Source organism: Drosophila montana, unplaced genomic scaffold (genome assembly GCF_035044405.1).
Source record: "Drosophila montana isolate Dmon_TW-CO22-7 unplaced genomic scaffold, ASM3504440v1 contig_1688_1, whole genome shotgun sequence".
In the NCBI taxonomy this organism is placed as follows: Eukaryota; Metazoa; Arthropoda; class Insecta; order Diptera; family Drosophilidae; genus Drosophila; species Drosophila montana.
The window spans coordinates 591,776-612,225 of record NW_026996617.1 but is presented as its reverse complement, the minus strand read 5'-3'; the positions used below and the strand labels follow the sequence as shown (position 1 = coordinate 612,225).

General features: G+C 35.6%; 1 protein-coding gene across 4 annotated transcripts in view; it reads right to left on the bottom strand.

Annotated features, from left to right (window-relative positions):
* Window positions 1–5,236: 5,236 nt before the first annotated feature.
* The window catches only part of br (broad), a 120,471-nt gene continuing 105,257 nt past the window's right edge, over window positions 5,237–20,450 (bottom strand). The window contains exon 9 of one of the 4 annotated variants that reach the window (XM_064700284.1): window positions 5,237–6,381. In XM_064700284.1, coding sequence (XP_064556354.1) covers window positions 5,654–6,381 — 728 coding nt within the window. In that variant the 3' untranslated portion in view covers window positions 5,237–5,653. Of the gene's footprint in view, window positions 6,382–10,878; window positions 11,215–18,400; window positions 19,951–20,450 lie in introns of those variants that run through there. The other 3 variants (XM_064700285.1, XM_064700286.1, XM_064700281.1) reach the window with 3 other exon arrangements.

Genomic DNA, 20,450 nt, shown 5'->3' with positions numbered 1-20,450 from the left:
GAAACTTTTTCGATGATTTTTATTGAATATCTCGGGTAAATGCTGTCCGATTTTGAAATGTTATACCTTTTTGAATTCGTATGGATCCCAACTATTAATCTGCATTCAAACATTTTAAAAATCGATGGGTTAAAAAAAGTGGAACATTTTTCGCAGACAGTAAAACACTTATAGACTTCTGAGATTTTTTAAACTTTTATTTATAATTTGTGTTTTTCTCTGTATACATGTAATTGTAGTATGTAATATTATTATATATATATATAAATATATACAAATATATATAATATTATAATATATATTTATATATATAATATATATAAATATACATATATGTGAAGGTATATGTATATTCAATTTTGCGCTTTTGTTGCCGATTTAGATTTGTTTGTTTTTCTTTGTTTTTTTTTTGTGTTTTTTTAAATAATTCATATGAGGTTAGTATACTTCAACATACATAATTCCTTGTTTTCGTCTTTATATCAACACATATTTAGATATATGTACTCATACTTATCGACATCAATTGCCTCGCTCGTAGTTTTAATTTCGACTTGGGCTTTACTTCAATCTCAGCCAGCAATGCAGACCTTTTAGGGAGCGTCTTGCTTTATTGGCTTTCTTCGTTTTTCTCAATTACATTCATATATTGATAATAAAAAATTTACAATTAATATTATATGAATGTATGTGTATATATGCATACGCAATAAATTGTTGTCTGTGTGAGTGCAATTTATTTGCTAATTGTTGTATTATGCATTTTTATTTGTATTTTTTTTGTTGTTTCATCTATAAATTCGGACTTTTAAAGTGTTCGAAGATACAGTTAAATTATCCTAGTAAAATCTAAAAAAAAAAATATATATATGTATGTGTATGTTTATATATATATATTTATGTATTTGCCTTTAAAACTATTTTGCAGTAAAATATATTGCGGGACATGCGCTGAAATGTGAGGATTATAAAAAAAAAAAAAATAAAAATATATGTATATATATGTATGTACTATTTCGCAGTTTCTCTATAGAAAAGTGTATTTTTAATTAAGCCAAAAGTCTTGAAAAATGCAACTGCATAATAAAAAACATTTAACAGCATATCCATAGATGTGTGTATATGTATGTACAAACATATTTCGTCTATATAGATATATTTGTGTCTGTATTTAAAAATCGTGTTCTTTATAATTTTGTAAAATTAAAAGAAGTTCGTGACTGATTTGATTTAAAGTCGTCAATTATGGTTGTCGCTATTAAGTAGTATAAACATCGTAGTAGCCATTTCTTGTGCTATACATTTTAATTTTTTAATCTTTAAATTTTGTAGGTAATCACAGATTTTTGTTTTTAAATACCGAAAAGTTAAATTTAAATCAATGAACAGCATAGTTTCAAAATATTTTGGTTTTTGTTTTTTTTTTTAATAATATATATATATAATTTTGACTAATAATTTTCAATTATCTAAAAGTTGTCTCATGTGTGATAAATAATCTTTTATTATTATTTGTTTTTCGTTTTTAATTATATTTATTTATTTTTTTGATATGCGTTGCATTTTCAACAATTGTTTTAGTGTCGTGTTTTTGGTTGTTTCAAATAAAATTGCAGATACAACGGGCGCACTCCTCAGTGACTTTCAAATGTAGGCTCTCTTTTTTTGGGAGTCTGCAAGTCGGAGACTTTAGAAAGGTGGTTTTTGCTAACGTTCTAACGTTCGTTGGCAAAGTATTCAATATTTATAAATGGCCCCAACTAAGTCCTCATACTGTAGGTAGGGGAATAAACGCGTCAAATACATTTCAAAGGTAAATGTATGTGGGCATGCATACATATGTATGTGTTCGTTAACTTACATATTAAGTTTAAGCTATTAACTACATCAATTTTGGTAGATATTATAATGTTTGAATGACTTGTCCATCCGATGGCCTTGTGTCTTAGCTCTACATGCTTATAACATAACCTATAAGCCGGTTTTTTTTTTTTCTTAAATTGTGTGCTGGGTCCCTGCTGTACTATATGTATATGTGTATCTGTATCTGTATATCCTGGGTTGGTAATTGATCGGATACTGAGTGTTGAGTGCCTACTAAAGTTCTAATTTGGCACGTCTATTATGTCCTTGAGCGGTTCAATATAACACAAAACTATAAGAATTAATAAAAAAAATCAGGAATAAAAATTAAAAATATGAATAAACTATTTATTATATATTTTCAATAATTGTATAAGCTATTGTGTATTTTATGTTTGATAGAACGAAATTCTTGTTTTTGTCACATATTCCAAAAAATGATAATTTTGAACGAGATTAAAAAATATAAGCAATTTATTCAAGTATTTTATTAAATACAAAAAATATAGAGATACAAATTTCACAAAAAATAATACAAAAGTTTGCTTCTTTGCATTCACAGTTCACATTGGAGTACACCTAAACAATAATTTTGCGCAGTTAATTACTAAATAAAATTAGTTAAATAAATTAAATATCCAAAAATTAATTTTGTACAAAGAAAACAAAAATGTTCACTTTTTACTTCACATAAAGATGTTTTTGTAAATCACAGTTTGTTTTTTCATTTGCATTATTTTTCGTTTTTGTGTATTGCTGAAAGTTCTAGAAGTTTCAAATCGCAGCTAAAAATATATTTACGAGTAAAAAAAAAAAGTTTTGTATTCGTTAGATAGAGAAATATGTTAATTTGTTGTATTGCAAAATCTTAAAAACAAGTTAAATCAATTTGTTTAAAAACAATAATTAACAAATATTAAGAGAGAGAGGGACAGAAGGAGAAAGTGATAAAGAAAGAAGGAGAGAGAGAGAGAGGGGGGGGGGGGGGAAGATAGCTACTTATATATGTACTTAAGTAATAAATATCTGAATATGCATATTCTTGAGTAGGGCTAAAAATGATTTGAATTTGCTGTTCCAGACGATGCGACTAAATATTTGTTTTCAATTCAATAAATTATTTAAAACTATAAACCGCTCACACCAGAGGTAGTATATGGTTTTGCCTTGAGTACAGACTCGCTTAAGGCTCGGCAGAGACTATTTGCTGTACGCTTAAATTGTTTGCAAAAATGTATGCATATGTACGTACATCAGTGGTACATTGGATGGAATATTTATTTGAACGCAGATACGGTCCTCGATACGTGTTGCCAATTCACAATACAATATCTAGCTAAATTCGGATATTTTCGAGCCTCAAACTGAAACTGAAATTGAATAAGCTTTTTGGTTACTTCTCAATGACCTTGTTTCTTGGCAATTTGGGCTCAGAAAGCTTATTCAGATATTTTTTAAGCTATTTGCGACAATGAATTCAGCTACTATCTTGAAGAGGTCGATTGAGTGCAAAATTGTGTAGCCTCGTAGCTTCATAGTTAAAATACCCTGGCTAATTTTATACAAGGATTGATCATTTAAATGAATACTTTAACTATTGGCCAGCGGGGGACCACCAGCGAGTTCTAGTTCAATTTGTATAGCCAAAGCAAAAATGACAAAGCCCTGTTTTCTGCACGCTTTCGCATTTCTCAGAAAATATCCGTTCTTAAAGTAAGCCGGACCAAAGGTGTACAAATTTGCCTTTACATAAATATCTCCCATACATTTGAAAGTTGTTCTGTTCATAAATTTGCTGTTGTTTGTTTGTTTTTTTTTTGTTTTTTTTTTGTTTTTTTTTGTTTTTTTTTTATAATACATATACATTTATTGTAGTATATGCAAGTAGAACTAGGTTCCCTAATTTATGTTTTGAGCTTAAAATTTTATTCATGTAAGAATTTCCTGAGACAGTTTACGGATATGTGTGCAAATAACAGTTGGACAATTTCAATTTTGTACAGTTTTTCATTTTGTATTTGTATTTGGGCAGTTCTTATACATTTTTGTGCTTTTTTTTGCTGCGCCTTTAACTAAGCGTTCCGCAATTTTTGTGTTCGTGTCCGTTTCGAAAATATGTTTTCATAGTTATATGTTGTAAAATGTAAAATGTTGATATATATATATATATATATATATATATATATGTATATACTATAAACATACAATATATGATGCCGCCAAAGTACAAGTGTGAGTTAAATTCTTTGTTTGTTCTCTTTCAACAAAAGTTACTTTTTTCCGACCAAACAAAAGAACTTCCTTCTGTCTGTTCTTTATTTTTCAACAAACTATTTTGTTGTTGTTGTTGTTGTTGTTGTTTGTCATTGTTATTATTAAATTGTTTTTGTTGTTTATTTTAGTTTCTGAATATTTGTACTTCACTGGTAGAAAATCACTGAGTTACTTTGCGGTTTTTGTGTTGTTGTTGTTTTATGTTTTGCAAAAATGTCTGCGGCTCGCATAAATATACAGAAGTATGTTGGAAATCTGTTCTTTTGTTTTCTTTGCATGTATATAAATATGCACATATCGTGTTTGAAAATTGTTTGCTTTTCCAATTCTGATCTTTTATTCGTCTTATATGGTATATGTAAAAAAAAAAAGACTTACGACTAGATACTTGATATTTTATCCCTGATAACGTTTTACTTTTTGTGTGTTTTGTTACATCATTTTTCTCTCTACTTTTATGTTTAGCATACTTCTTATAACATTTCCTGTGTTAGTTATATTAATTTAGTTTTAATACGTTTATATTTTTTTGTTCTTAAAACTCGGTTGAAATAACTTTATATATATATAGATGTATATAGATGTATATAAAAAAAAAATGCATGTATTTGCAGCTTGACGCCATATGGTTGTTCTTGGTTTTTTTTTTTGTTTTGTTTTTGGAATATGACTTTTTAGAGAATTTTTGAGAAACTATAGATATACAACTAAATTAAAGCTACAAAAAAAAAAAAAAAAAAAAACAACAAGAAAATTTCCAATGCAATGACAGGCAGGCTGGGCATTTAAAGGAGAACAGTAAAAGGGGGCGTGGCTTGAGCGCAATTTGAACATTTTTGGAAAAAGTGGCTTTAATTTCAACATTCCTGCTTTGGCAGAATGTTGCGTATACGCCCTGATATGTGCCAAGTAAATCTGTTCGCTCACGCTCCCAAATGCTGCTGTCCCCCCTCCCCCTCCCCCCCGCGCCCCGCCCCGCCCGATAGCTTGCCTGGCCCTCAGCTTGGTTTTAGTCCTTCACTCTCTTTCCCTTTTTTGTTGTTGTTGTTGTTGTGAAAACGTAACTTAATGTTGTAAATTCTAAAAAAAAATTGTGGTCTCAAATGATTATATAAGTTGATATTTAAAACTACAGACCGCTTATCATTTTCATGCGTACAGCTTATTTACACAATATTTGTTTGTTTGTTTGTTAAGGTGAGGTGAGGTGAGGTTAGGTGAGGTATTGCACATGAAGCAACGATGTCATCGATGCTTCAACTACTTGTAGTAGTTGGAGAGCAGCACACAATTAATTTTAAGATACAATAACCCAAACAAAATTAAATTAAGAAAAAAAAAAAGAAGAAAACCTAATAACTAATTGTGAGCACTGTGAGACTGGAATAGGTCTAAATGAAGAGCCTATGGCTAGTCGTCGTCACAAAGAGAGTAAAAATTAATTATGGGCAAAGTATTTGTAGCTGGTCTCTCTGACGACAGAAATTCTCTAAAAAATAGCATTCCAATGTAAATCCTATTGTATGCCTGGTGGTGGCTGGCCCAGCTCACTTTTGAAGTCAAATAGGCTCGAGCGCGAATGCGACAGCTGATGGTGATGCGGATGCGAATGCGGATGCGGATGCGCATGATGCCCGACCAGGCCGTGCTTAATGGCCGACGTCTTCAGCAGCCGTTTGAGCATGCCGCTCGAGCCGCGATGCTGCAGACTCTTGTGCGTTGTCAGCGAGTTCTTGGTCCGGTATCTTCTGTGGCAGAATTCGCACACATATAGCGTGTCGGACTGCTCGTGCTTGTCCTGAAAGTGTCGCTTCAGCGAATAGTAGCAGGAGAATGTGCGCCGGCAATAGGGGCACTCCTGCGGCTCGTTGATGCCGCCGCTGGTCGGAGGCGGCATGCGCAGCGGCAACGCTGGCACAGCCACAACACCGACATTCCCGTTACCGTTCCCATTCCCATTCCCATTTCCGTTCCCAGACTGCGGAGATGTGGCCTGCGATTGGTTGGCTGCCGGGCCGATCCCATTGCTGCCCCCATTGCCGCCAGATGGCGCATTGCTGCTGCTGCTGCTGCTGGCAACGCTGCCTGGGCGTGGCGGCGAGTTCTGCAGGTGGTAGACGACGGCGGCGGCCAAGCTGCCATTCAGCGAGTAGGTCGGCGATGTCATCGCGGTGGGCGGTGACGGCGGCGATGAGGTAGAACTGGTTGGCGAGGTAGCTGCGGAGCGTTTTATATTGAGCGGTCCTTCATAGAAGGGGGGGGAGAAATATATATATATTAGTCGAGGCGTTTCTCAGGTAAATAATTAATTTATGAATATTATTATTTTTTGCGAAATACATAGCTTATTTTTTGTTTGTTGTTGAGAAAATGAAACTAAAAGTGCAAAGTTAAAAGGTGAAAGTTCGAGTTTGATTTTTAAAATATATATGTTTTTACATAGGGATAGGAAATGTTCAAAATATAATTGTGTGTGTTTTCTTTAAATTTTCTTCATTTTTTTAAATATGTATATTTCCTAAATTGAATTGTTTTTTTTTTTTTTGTTGCTAGCAGGAGGTAGGGGAAAGCGTTATATAGGTTGCTATTTATATAGAAATAAAATGCGTATAATCAGCATGTTTTTTACATACTCAAAAACCGAAAAACGAGTTGTGTTTTTTTTTTCTTTTTTTTTTGAGAAAATATGCATAGGAAAAACTGAATTTTTCAATTGTTCGATAGAACTTGCATTTAACAGTTAGTAAGTTTTTCCTAGCATGGCTTTTTTTCTAAAAACGGATTGTTTCTAAATTTACATACATAACATTAATGAGAACACATTGCTAGGCTGGGCCAGTGTCAAAATATGTAGAAAGCTGTTAGAATTTACAGAGTATTAGAATGCATGCATGCAATTGCGACACTGGCCTGGTCTAACAGCATTTCAAAATATATATTTTCCAATTGTTCTTCAATATTCGCTAATACGAAACTGTACATAGTATGTGACTAATGATGAATAAGGCTAGTTACAAATGATATATGTATGTATATGTACATAGCTATTTACGGTATTTACAAACATGCAAACAAAAAACTATAATTAAGCCGACAACAGATACTCTACAAAAGCATATGCACAAACATGTATGTACAGGTTACATCATGCGAATGAAAGACTATGCACATTAGAGATGACAAAATATCGATTAAAGTATCGAAAGTATCGATGTGAATGCATTTGAATCGATAGGTTGACACTCTAATGTTGTCTAATGTTAATAATTAGGTAGGTAGCAAAGTGGTCCTTAAGCAAAAGCAAAAAGCAAGTTATCAAGAATCTCAAAGGAAAGCAATGGAACGTAACTTTAAATGTTTATTTTAAATGTGTCGTTGCGAGTTCGGAAACGAAATTAAAGCGGAAATAATGTGTGTAATTTTAAAGTAATGAACTAAGAACTGAAAAGTCAGCTGCTCGATTCATACTTATGTAGTATAATAAAATTAGTGATAAATAAAAGGACTGAGGAAGAATTTTGTAGAAACTGCTAGCTAAGCTAAGCAGCATGGCCTGATTGAATCAACCAGAAACTAGTTTCAATATTGATGTTGTTGTAGTATTTATAAGCACAAGATTTGATATGAGTATTTATCAGTAGTTCTCTTAGTTTAATGACGCAAACTTACCAAAAAGAAAAATGAAGTATACAAGCACTTAAGTAATGGGTTATATAACTCTTTATGCTTTCGCCATTTTTTTTTTTATATACTGTTATGTTTATTTATTTTGATTATCATATGGTACAGTTGACTCAAAGCTGGAGGCGATGAGAGCACAGAGAGATACAGACAGACAAAGAGAGAAAGAGGGGGAGAGGGGAGAGAGACAGAGAGAGAGAGAGAGAGAGAGAGAGAGAGAAGAAGATACAACAATACTAGAACTAAAACGCAGTGGAAAGATCAACGTTGAGAGAGAACTGTCAAGAGAGAACGCAGGACACCTACGACACGGAGTTAACAACGCGGAGAGGAAACTAAAGTGGAAACATACTTGCGAAAGAGTGAAGAGAGAGAGAGAGAAGGGGGGGGGGGGGGGGTGACCGAATAACGGGTACTTACACACAGCAGTAAGCAGTATTGGAGAGTATAGAGGGGAGAGATGTGATAATTAATTGAGAGGCATTCTCGAGCTAAGCTCAGGCTCGAGCGACTGCTGTAAGATTCAGTATAAGCTAGAAATGAATGTTTTTGTATTTGTCGCCTAGCCAATTATTTAGTAGTTGCATTAAAACGATGCAGATGGTATTTAAGCTTTACAAATGTTAGTGTCAATGAATTAAATGTACATATGTATATACAAACTCATAAACGAGTTCAGCGGAAAGTATCTGAGAGAATCTCTTTGAAGAAGACTCGTTATTTGTGCTCGCTACGTAAGTATTAGAAAAAACTACTTTTGTGTTTTTTTTACATAAGCTATTGTTATTGTTTATAATATATAAGCATAAAGGCTATATATATATATAGAGAGAGAGAGAGCGAGAGAGATAGATAGAGAGAGAGAGAGAGAGAGACTGAACAGATAGACGAGACGCCACCAGAAACAAGCGCATACATATGTCTGTCTGTATATACGCGAAAGATCTGAATATCGATCAGTTAGGCAATACAGATGTGAAGGAAGTGTAGTTCTATTTAGATAGTGCGTGAGTAGTATAGAAATACCTCCTAGATGGTGTTTAAATCTGTGTGTGTGATATACTTTACAGGGCCAATATGTGTTCTTTATACATGAATTATATCTATGTATTGCTACAGCAGGAGCAGAAACGGCACGTGTAGCGCGTGAGAGTAAGAGAGAGAGAGAGAGACAGAGAGAGAGAGAGAGAGAGAGAGAGAGAGGGAGAGAGATAGAGAGGGAGAAAGATAGAGAGAGATATGTATATAGAGAGTCAGAGCTAGATGTAGAATGTAGTATCAAAGTGTTTGCCAACAAGCTGCATATATTGAGGCGTTTTGCTTTAAACTAAGTGTACGAATACTTTTTACAGTACCGGTAGCATAGCCATGTCGAACTTAAATAGTTCGATGCATGTTCTCTACATATGCATTTTTAAGAGTTTGGACTATTTCAACTGACAGAGAGAGAGAGAGAGAGAGATATTATGGTAAATGTTGTGTGTAGAGTGAGAGTGAGGTTAAAGAGAGAGAGAGGGAGACTTTTTACAGACTGTGGAGACTGTGAGACTGTGAAGGTATAGTTAAAGTTTAAGAGAGAGGGAGAGAGAGAGAGAGAGAGCGAGTGTGTGTATGTTAGAGCGGGGTATGGAGAGATAGAGAAACGGTTTTGCATAGAGGCGAGCTCATGACAGACATAGCATGTTGTATATGTACTAACTACGTATCTTCTCTTTTTTTTAAATATATTCGTTTTTTTTTTTGCTACCAATGTAGTTTAAGATGTTGGGCTAACCTTTAGCAAGCGCGTGAACTTGTACTTTGACTGACTAACGGGTAGTACCGGGTATATACCGTTTGGGTACCCGGTAGCGGGATACTGAGGAGTACCGAGTTATAGTTGTAGCTGTGACGTGTTTTGGATGTCGCTTTGAAGTCAAGTGAACTCAGCTCAGCTCAGATCTCTCCATTTTGGGTAAATTTTTGGGGGCGTGTATGTTGCCTGTGTATATTATGTGCTGCTTGTTGCTGTTGTTAGTCGTTTCGGCGGCAGCATTTATAACACTAAGCACAAGTTGGCCGGCGAATGGCAATTTATTTGTATTTTTATATTTTATTTAATTTATATTTGTATTGTTTTGTATATCTAAAATTTGAGTGAATGTATGTTGCGTATAGTCAATAAGTCAATTAGAGAAGATTACGAGTAAGCTTTGAGAAAGGCAACTTGTGTATTAAAGAAAAGTACAAAAAATTCTATGTATACATATATACTATATATATATATACACATTAACAAAAAAGGTTAACTTTTAAAATTGACTACAAGTACGTTGTATGAGGTATAAAGAAGGCCACAGAGTATAAACAGTTGCATATACATACAGTAAATAATGTATTGTATATGTACTTATGTATAAGTATGTGTGTAAATGGTCCATAGGCATTAGATCGTTAGATGTTCGTTAGATGTCAGCTCAGTTAGCTCAGTTAGCTCAGTTGGGTCAACTTTCATGTAAATCCATAGTAACTACTCTTACTATGTGTATCTCTACTAAGTATAAGGAATTCTAAAGTGTCACTATTTTTAACTTAGAGCCTAATGTCTTTTTGTTTTCTTGTCTCATAATATTTGTTTGTATATATATTGTATGCTATGTACGCATAGTTAAATATGTACTATGTAAATGTATGTAAATCATAATGGTTTTTTCGATTTTTTTGTAAAGTTTTGTATCACTACAGAATGGCATTGCTTTAAGTTTAAGTTTAAGTTTCGTAAAGTCGTAAAATTGTTGTTAGTTGTCTAGTTTGCTTGTTCTATATGTTGTTAGTCGTAGTTAGTCGTAGTCTTACGCTGATGTAAATAGTAATCATATAATGTCATGATTTGTCTTTCTTGTATGAAAAGTGGAGGATATTGTTCGTTATGCAACACTGGCGTTGCCGGTCGCTTATAATGCTGAGTGTTGTCGGTCGACGTTAAATGAGTGTGTGGCAAGTAATCTAACTCTAGCTCATCAATTTTGTGATTGTAATTGTAATTATAATTGTAATTGTAATTGTTGTTATTGAACTTATTCGCATTTGTTGTTTTATACTGTTGAGATTTGATTTGATTCTTTGTCTGAACGACCGTCAACCCAGACAAGACGGGCGTTAAGTCTCAGATTGACGAATTAAATTGATTATATAGCTTGATATCTTTCATCTCCATTTCGCCGGGCCGCGACTTGTGATAGGTATAAATGTGCGTCATTAGCGAATTGCGCGAACAATATACCCGCTCGCAGATGGCACAACGGTATTCCTCTTGGCGTACGGCATGTTTATCGGCAATGTGTCGCTTAAGCGAGGCTTTCGAGCAGAGAAGCTTGCCGCACAGTTGGCATGAGAACAGTTTCTTGGGTGAATTTCCTGTAAATTGGTTTGATTGGAGTTTGATGGTTGATATTGATATTGATATTGATATTGATATTGATATATTGATAGTATATTGGTATTTGCTTGATATTTCATTCATTAGGTATTTGCGTTTCATTTAGTTTTCTTTTCGTTTATAGTATACTAGTACGATTTTGGATTGGCTTAAACTTATTAACGATTAAGATATAGTTGTAGTAGGCTCATGTGTGTGTGAGAGTGTATATGATTGTGAATGATATAGCTACACACACACACACACATACACTTTGAACTGCATGTGCATAGCTATATATGTATATTTAATTTTTTTTATAATAATAATAATAATTTTCCTTTGAATGGCTTGAATTGCACAAAACATATTTGAATTTAGTTTAAAATTATAGCTTCAAATATTATGTTATATATAAATAAGTTGCAACAAATGGATAACAGATAACACAGATAACAAATTTAAATAATAAGTTTAACAAAAATTGTCAGTGTACCTCAAAGATGATTAGGGCGTCAAATTCATTTTAGCACGATGTGAACATTTAGGCGCGCTCTGTGTGGGCGTGGCATTATGTCATAATGGGCGTATTGGTGCGTATATATGTATATGTATGTATATGTATGTAGTATATGTGGTAAAAATGAATGAAGTTTCGAAATAGAATAAGATAAATTGAGCCAAAGGGACGCGCTTCAGACCATCTAATTTTTATATTTGTTTTTAGTGCATGGATTAGGTTAGGCTCTGCACACCATTCCCATTCCACCAAGACAACTCTGTTGACACAAACATAGATGGCAGGAAGACACACAGACAGAGAACAGATACATACATAGATAGCGAATGGGCGACGGGTGTTAGTGCATTTAAGATATATAGATATATATATAGATATACATATATACTCCTACGATTTGATATACACTCCAAATAAAACTTGGCAAATCGCTATAAATCGAAAATGTTTCTTAATTTCAGACATTCTTTTTGTTCTGGACATTTTGGTTTGTTTTTCTTTTATGGCGATTTTGAGCTGTTTTTTCTGAGTGCATGACCCTAATGCTGTAAAAGTATGCGATACATAACATAAATGTATAAATGACGAACATTCTACGTATGTCCATGTATGTAAGCACGCACATACATACGCACTTCCTAATCCGTCTCCAGATTAACTCACTTTAAACACACACACACACACACACACACACAATGGAACAGCTTGGATAGGGGGATAGACGCAGAACTTTGTCGGGAGAGAAAAAACGTAGGTAAGAACTAGAGCCGGGTAAAAGATGCACTCGATTTGGCAATCCCAAATCAAGTTCGATTATCGCAACACAAACACTGATCGAATGCTTCGAACAGGTCGAGCTCCGTTTGTCAAACAATACTTATTACAATAATACAAATCGATTAAGTATCCGAGTTTGATCCTCTCGACTATGTTGGTATGTGTGCGAGTACTCGACAAGTTGCATACATATCCAAAACAGCTGAGAGTTGATAAGTTGAGTCTTAAGAGATCCTCCTTTTTGAGCCCGTTTTCCAAAAAAGCAGCAGAGGTGAGCTGATCTCTGAGCAGCGGGAAATGTAAATGTAATTAAAAGCAATTCTAAGCACGCATCGCATCTTCATTTATATACAGTTTAGTTTTATTTAAATAATAACACATCGTTTGTTGTTGTTTTATTTATGAAAATATTTCATTTTCTATTTGTATTATTATATATGAATGCATGTGTTCGATTCGTGTATTTTCCTCACTATTATAAACTTTATGCTCGATTTACGATTTGATGAATTGAAAGGATTTTCATTTTCATTTGCATTTTCATTTTCATTTTGGTTTTAGTTTTTAGTTTTGCTTAAGTTTGTCTATTTGACATTTACATAAAATGCATTATGCATTATTCCATATTCGAAATCAATATTGATAATATTGATTTCGACTTGATTAAACATGTTAACCCCATTTTATATACACGTAGAAGTTGGAGAGAAAAAAAATGAAAGAGAAAACTAAAAACAAAACCTATTAAGTTTTCTCATTAAATATGTAACTTAAGAGTTCTTCAGTTGATGTCAGTTTTATGTAGTCGAATGTGAACATTATTCAAAAAAATTATCATCGATTCAAGTGTCCGTAAAGAAACTTGTTAGTTATTATTGATATTGTTTACTTTATTTATAAATACAACTATGTGGATACATAAGTATGTAAGCATATTGTAGCAATGCTCTTTGAATTGGCAATCGAAGTGAGATTTTTCTATCGAAATGTGAATGTGTACTGTGGATCGAACGTACCTAAATCATAGTTTATGAAACTAACAAATTATTAATCTGAATTTCAACAAATTCCATCTTTTTCTGCCCGTATACTTGATATACTCAAAATGTTTTTCCTAAAAACATTTTTCTTTTTTTTTTTTTGTTAGCTTGGAAAAACATTATCCTAAAATCTTGTAACATTTCATTTTATGAGTATATCAAGTATACGACTATGTTCGGAACTGAACAGAATATTGTTATTAAATTTTTGTTATTGCTTCTCACTCGATGCCATTTTGGTTGGGAATCTTACATTTTACTATTTTTATGTAAGTTGTGTATTATGTTTATACTCAGATATTATGATATTATTAATTTTTCTTGTCGGTTTAGTTAGTTACTGTTACTATTACTGTAGTTGTGTGTGTGTGTTTGTTTCATATTGTAATTAGAATATTGTAAGCAATATGGTAGAAGTGCGGCTTGGAGCTAATGTTTCATTGAATAATATATGTATGTACTTATATTGTTGTTTTTTCATTTAAATAGGACTTTGGAAAGCGGTTTTCATTATTAGTAAGTATTTAGGTCAGAAACATAAATACCCCATATTGATTTTAAAACAGAGAGAACATCACACTATTGTTTGTTGCTCATACTATAAATGTTACCGTTAGTGTTACCGTACTGTTACTGTTACTGTCACTGTTACTGTTACTGTTACTATTACTGTTAATGTTAGTGAGTTACTGTTGCCATCGATTTGACAAGTAATCGATATGATACTATGCTTAATGGATTTTGGTGCGCTATGGTTTTGGCTATGCTTGGATTTTAGCTCAAATTCAATACTGTGTGAATATATTTTATAGAAGGAGTAAGCTGGTAAATCTGGTTGCTGCACTGAATGATAATCAAAAAGAATACAAATATTTCAAAATTTATCTGGTCTACTTCTCCTATGCTTGGTTTAGTATGCGGTATTATTAAGTTTTAATAATATAAACAACATTTAAAGTGGAGAGCATTGTGCACAAATATAATTATATGTATGTACATAATTACTATGTATGTACTTGATGTAAGCTGTTTACAACTTCGGTATGACATTTCCTTAAATATTGTTGTAGTTTTTTTTCGTTTTCTTTTCATTTTTTTTTTTAAATAAAACCTCTAGTTTTTTGCGCTTTGTTTTATTTAGTAGTATAAACATTGCTTCCATATTTAGTTTTGGGTTATTTGTTTAACTATTTTAGGTATTTACAATTATATTTTTATTTTTTTTAATATTTTTATTTAGTTGTGGCTGTCTATATTTGGGGTGTGTGTGCGTATCGCATTTGCTAAGAAAAAATTCAATTTAAATCTTTGAATCCTTATGGTATGACACAATAATCATAATCCATTGACATTTTCAGAATAATCAGATCAGTAGTATCTTTCGATAAGGCTATAATGGTGTTGAGCCATCAGTCAACAATCTAGGTTCAAATTGCTGCGCAATCGAATTCGAATTCTTAAACATCAAGTAATGCATATGGGTGTTTTTTTTTCTGCTTTTTTGTTTTTTTTTGTTTTTTGCGAATATTGCATATGCTCAGATCGCATTTCTTAGTTTATAAAGTCTAAAGACACACTTTAATCAAATTTGGTATACAAAAAAAAAATGAATTATAATAGTAATATAATATAATAGTGTAAACATCAGATGGGTATATATGTATGTATAAATAAAAAAGATTTTCAGACTTTTCGTTGTGCCAAAAAAAAAACACTTCCTTTCATTTTCTTAGCGAGTAGCTTAACATTCGCATACATCTATGGATGTACGTATGTATGTATGTATGTAAGAAATGTAAAAATGGATAAAAAATAAAATTTCACTACACGCTTGTCAATATGTATGCATACGTGTATATGAATCAGTGCTGCCGTTTAGCTATTTTCTAGCTAAAATTTAACTCTTTTTAGAGGCTTGATTCGCTTGATTTGGCATCTAAATGACAAGTACTCACAGCAACATTGATGCACATACATGTATGTAGGTATGGAGCTGAGCTGAGTCTGATGTAAGTGAGTAATACATACACAGCACATCCATACACATACACATACATAGTTGCGCTTGTATGTGTGTACTTAGCTTTTATTTAAATTATGTAAGTATTCGCGCTTCGCTCCCTAACTATTCGCGCTGGTCGTCAACTATTTCGAAATTGCACGCTTATCATTAATATGCGGTTCAATTGCCATTTTGTTGATGTTTTACTTTTCTTCTTCTTTAAGGATACTTCAAAAGTTCAGTCTTGAAAATCAATGTAATGCAAATGAAAATCTTAAATACTGCGCTTAATCCAAATTTTGATTATACGTTACAGGTTCGAATTTTTCTCATCTCACAAAATGCATGCCAATTGCTAAAAATATATATATAAGTATAATGATTGACTAATCAGTCCGGGACAAACAATTTAATTGCCTTTCAAGTACTAATTGTCACGAAAACCAAAACAAAAAAAAAAAAAAAAAAACAACGTATCGCTCGACAGACAGATAATTTGCAAAATTAGCAATTTCTTGGGCCTAAAAACTATCAGTCCTTCTCCTTTCCGATTTCAACATAATTCCTACTACACGTTTAGGCCAGATTAACCTAAAAAGTTAGGCTAATCGGAACCTAGGCTAAACTAACCCCATACAATATTGTAAAACTTTTCAAATAACTGTAGCTAATGCGCATTTTGGTATTTTTCTACCGAATTTTGTAAAAGTTATTCATTAATGTGTAGGATAATCAATAAAACTGGAAGATAACGAAATTTTGACTCATCAATTGCAAATAGGGATTTTTTTGGAAGTCGACTTTTACGAATGTACAAATACGAATGTACAGAATTTTACAATTGTTTTTTGTTTGTTTTCTCTTTGACTTCTTAATTCAGATACAGATTTATGTGCACTTATACATATACATATATATATATATGTGTGTATATATTTATGGGTACAGGTTGATAATAAATTCAATTGTTTATAATTATTATTATTATTTTTTAAATTGATTATTAAGTCATAGTTATATACATATATCCATATGTATTTCCGTATGTATTGTATACATATGCGTATAGCTCTGACTTAGCATTACTTTTATTGTACATATACATAAACTGTACCTTGTGTTTACAACTATCAAAAAAAAGAACACTCACACATATACATATATTTACTTATGATTAGATTTTACACTGCTAACAGTGGTATTTTACATACTCATTAAATGAATACTTACTGACTACATACATGTACATATGCGTAGTTATCAGAGTAAAAAAAAAAAAAAACACGAGCATACGCATGGGTAGTTGTACATTGAATGTTAGGTTATGTTGCATGTTGCATGAGTTGCATGAGTTGCATGTTGCATGAGTTGCATGTTGCATGAGTTGCGCTTGCCGGCCGGCCAACTAGCAGTATTGTCAAACGGAAAGTGTTAAAGTAAGTAGAGTGTTGTAAAGTGTTTTGTGTATGTACGATGAGTAGTTACATTTATGTGCTAGCTAGGAATACAAGGACTGCATCGTATATGGCACACTATTCTCTACTCCAGTTAAATCAGTTAATATATCCAGATGATTCCGTGCTGTCGATGTCTCGATGCTATATAGATGATTGGGTTTATGTGTGGTCGATCAATGGGTAATCGGTTAATTCAGTAAAAAAAAGGTCAAAATAGATGCCTTGCATTAAGAACTCCTTCGAACTCCGATTTGCCTGTCTGTTTGTCTGTCTGTCTGTCTGTTTGTCGGCTTACAATGGGTAATACTCAAGAGGTATATATTATTGTTATAGATGAGTGTAGTATGTGTGTGTGCGTGCGTGTGTGTGTGTGACAGTCTTTTATGCTTTGCTTTACGTTGCTTCGCTCGGTTGGGTCAAAATTTTATACGGGCCTTTCCTTGTTGCAGTGTCCCATAAACTCTATTGCATTTCGTTAGAAAAAAAAAACAAAAAAAAAACACCTGCTCAAATATATGCGCGTTAAAGGTTTGCAATTCGATAAAATTTGTTGTTTTTTTTCGTTTTTCATTTTTCATTTTTCATTTTTTGTTTGTTGTTTGTTGTAAAAAATCACAGTTTTTCCATTCATTTGCCTAAACATGTTATATGTATCTTCATTTTAGTCAACTTTTTGTGTGTGTTCAGTTGTGTGCCAAAAACAGTCCATTTCAGTTTTCGCCAGGTTGAGATCCAAAGTGCATACAAGTGTGCATGTATGTGTGTGTATTTATATATAATATATATGTATTTAGTTATAGCTTAGCCCGCTCGCTGCGCACAGTTAATCCTCCTCCGCTCTGCTGATCATTCCTCCGTTGCGTGTGTGAGTGTGTGTGTGTGTGTTCGATTCGGTTCGGTTCGGTTCGATCGCTGCATAGCTTCCTGTGTGGGTGTGTGTGTGTGCGTGTGTGTGCGTGTGCGTGTGTCTGTCTCAGTGTTGCCAATTCATCTAGCTATGTCTAGCTATATTCAACTGATTTAGCTATTTTGTTCGCATCTCAATGGTTATTTTTAGCTATTTAAAATATGGGATTTAGCTACTCTTTGTTTTTAAAGTGGCATTTGGCAACACTGGTCGGAGCATACATTTCAGCGATCCGCTTATTGGTCTAATAAATTCATTCGTTCATAGCGATGATGATGGGCGTGGCTGTGCGGGTGGGCGTGGCTGTGTGGGTGGGGGTGGGGGTGGGTGTGCGGGTGTGGATGTGCATGTCCATGGGCATGCGCCGTTAAATGCGACAGATGCCCGCCGTGATGCTGCTGCTGCTGATGTAGATGAAGTGCTCCCGCCGCTGCCGCTGCCGCCGCATAGACGCCGCCGCCGCCGCTGCCGCTGCCGCCGCCGCCGCTGCCCTGATCAATTTGCGTGAGATCGATCGATGTTGGCGTGGCCCCGCCGCCCACCTGCCCACCGTAGTCGTTGTTGTTGGGGCCACCTGAAGGTGACGACGCCGCCGCCGCCGCCGCTGCCGCTGCTGCTGCTGCTGCTGAGTTGTTGAGCGCAACATGGAACAGCTGCTGCAAGAGTTGATGCTGATCTTATAAGAAGTCAATGCACGGCTTGACCATGTTCGGCGACGACGACTGCTGCTGCTGCTGCTGCTGGTGCTGCTGCTGGTGCTGGTGATGCTGCTGCTGCTGCTGCTGATGCGCCGCTGCCAGCTGCAGCGTAGAGCTGGCCGTGCCGCCGGCGACGGCTGCGGCGCCAACAATGGGCGACAGTAGCAGCTCAGCAGCGGCCGCAGCGGCAGCTGCTGCTGCGGCCACAGCATTACCCCCCGCCCCGCCTCCCCCCGAGCTAAGCGACTGATGCAGCCGGCTGCCCGGGCTGCCGCCAGCCTGTCCCACTCCGGCGCCATGATGGAAATACGAATGATGATTCTTTTGCCGGCGATGATAGATGCTCTTGTGATTATTTAAAGAGTTCAGAGTGCGAAAGACCTTGTGGCACAGATTGCAGACGGCATTGTTGAGCGGCTGCAGATGCTGTTGCTCCTTGTGCCGCTTCAGCGTCAGCTTTGTGCTGAGCAGCTTGCCGCACACATCGCAACGATGGCACGCATTTAGGGGTAGGGGCAACAGCAGACGATTCGCCGCCTGGGCAACATCATTGGCCCTGGCCGAGTTCAGCGGATTGCCGGCGCCGCTGCTAACCGCGGCGGAGGGCGAAAGGGAGGCGCGTCTATGATGCTGATGCAGCAAATGGTGGCGCTCCAGCGGCGAGCCGGCACGTGCCGCCATCGCATGCGCATGATGGGCAGCGGCAACCGCCGCGTGTGCCGCAGCCCCCGGCGACAGATCGTGATGCGAATGCAGCTGCTGATGATGGTGGCTCGAGAGCATCGACAGCGGATGCTGGCCAAAATGCGGCGACGGCGCCGATAGATTATGATGCGGCGGCGGTGGTGTTGTCCCCGGCGTTATCTGTGCTCCTTCCAGCTCACGCTCACGCTCCCGTTCCCTCTCCCGCTCCCTCTCTCTCTCCCTCTCCCTTTCGCGCTTGTGGTAAGCGGCGCTCGCGTTTGCTGTCGGCGACGGCGACGGCGTCGCGTCGACGCCGGCGGCGCACTGCGAGGAGCGGGACAGGCTGCTGCGCTCGCTGTTGCCACGTTCTCGCTCTCTCTCTCTTTCTCTTTCTCTCTCACGTTCTCGTTCACGTTCACGTTCGCGTTCTCGTTCTTGGTGCAGTTGCAGTTGTTGTTGTTGTTGTTGTTGTTGTTGTTGTGGGTTATGTTGTGTGGAATGATGTTGGAGTTGGAGTTGGAGTTGGTGTTGTGATGTTGGCTGTTGTTCTACTTGTTGTTGTTGTTGTTGTTGGCTGTTGCTACTACTATTACTAGGGTTGTCACTACCACCGGGCACTATGACGCCGCCGAGTAGGCTGGTGCTGCCACCTATACGTCATATAGGAAGAGAAGAAAAAAAGAGACAATAGTGACTTTTCTGTATATTTGACTTGGTTTCTGTTGTTGTTGCTGTTGCTGTTGTTGTTGCTGTTGTTGTTGCTGTTGTTTGATTTGTATGTTTGCATCTGTATATCTTGCTTGTCTGTTAGTTCGTGGTTCGCACACACACACGCACACACGCACACGCACACACATGCATGCATGCATGCACGCAGCACGTCAGGTGTGTGTGTGTGTGTGTGTGTGTGTGTGTTTCGATGTCTGTGTGCGTTTGTTGTCTTGTGTTCTGTTGTTGTTCTGTTAACTTTTTTTAGTGGTGGTCAGTGTGTTCTGTTTTTGTGATGTGTTTTTGGTATTCGTTTTCGTATTCGTATTTTTTGTATTATTTACTTTACATAATATTACACTAACAAATCCAGGCTCAAAACAATTGTAATTTTGCTGATTTTTGCTAATATTTGGAATATATATATGTGATTATATATGTT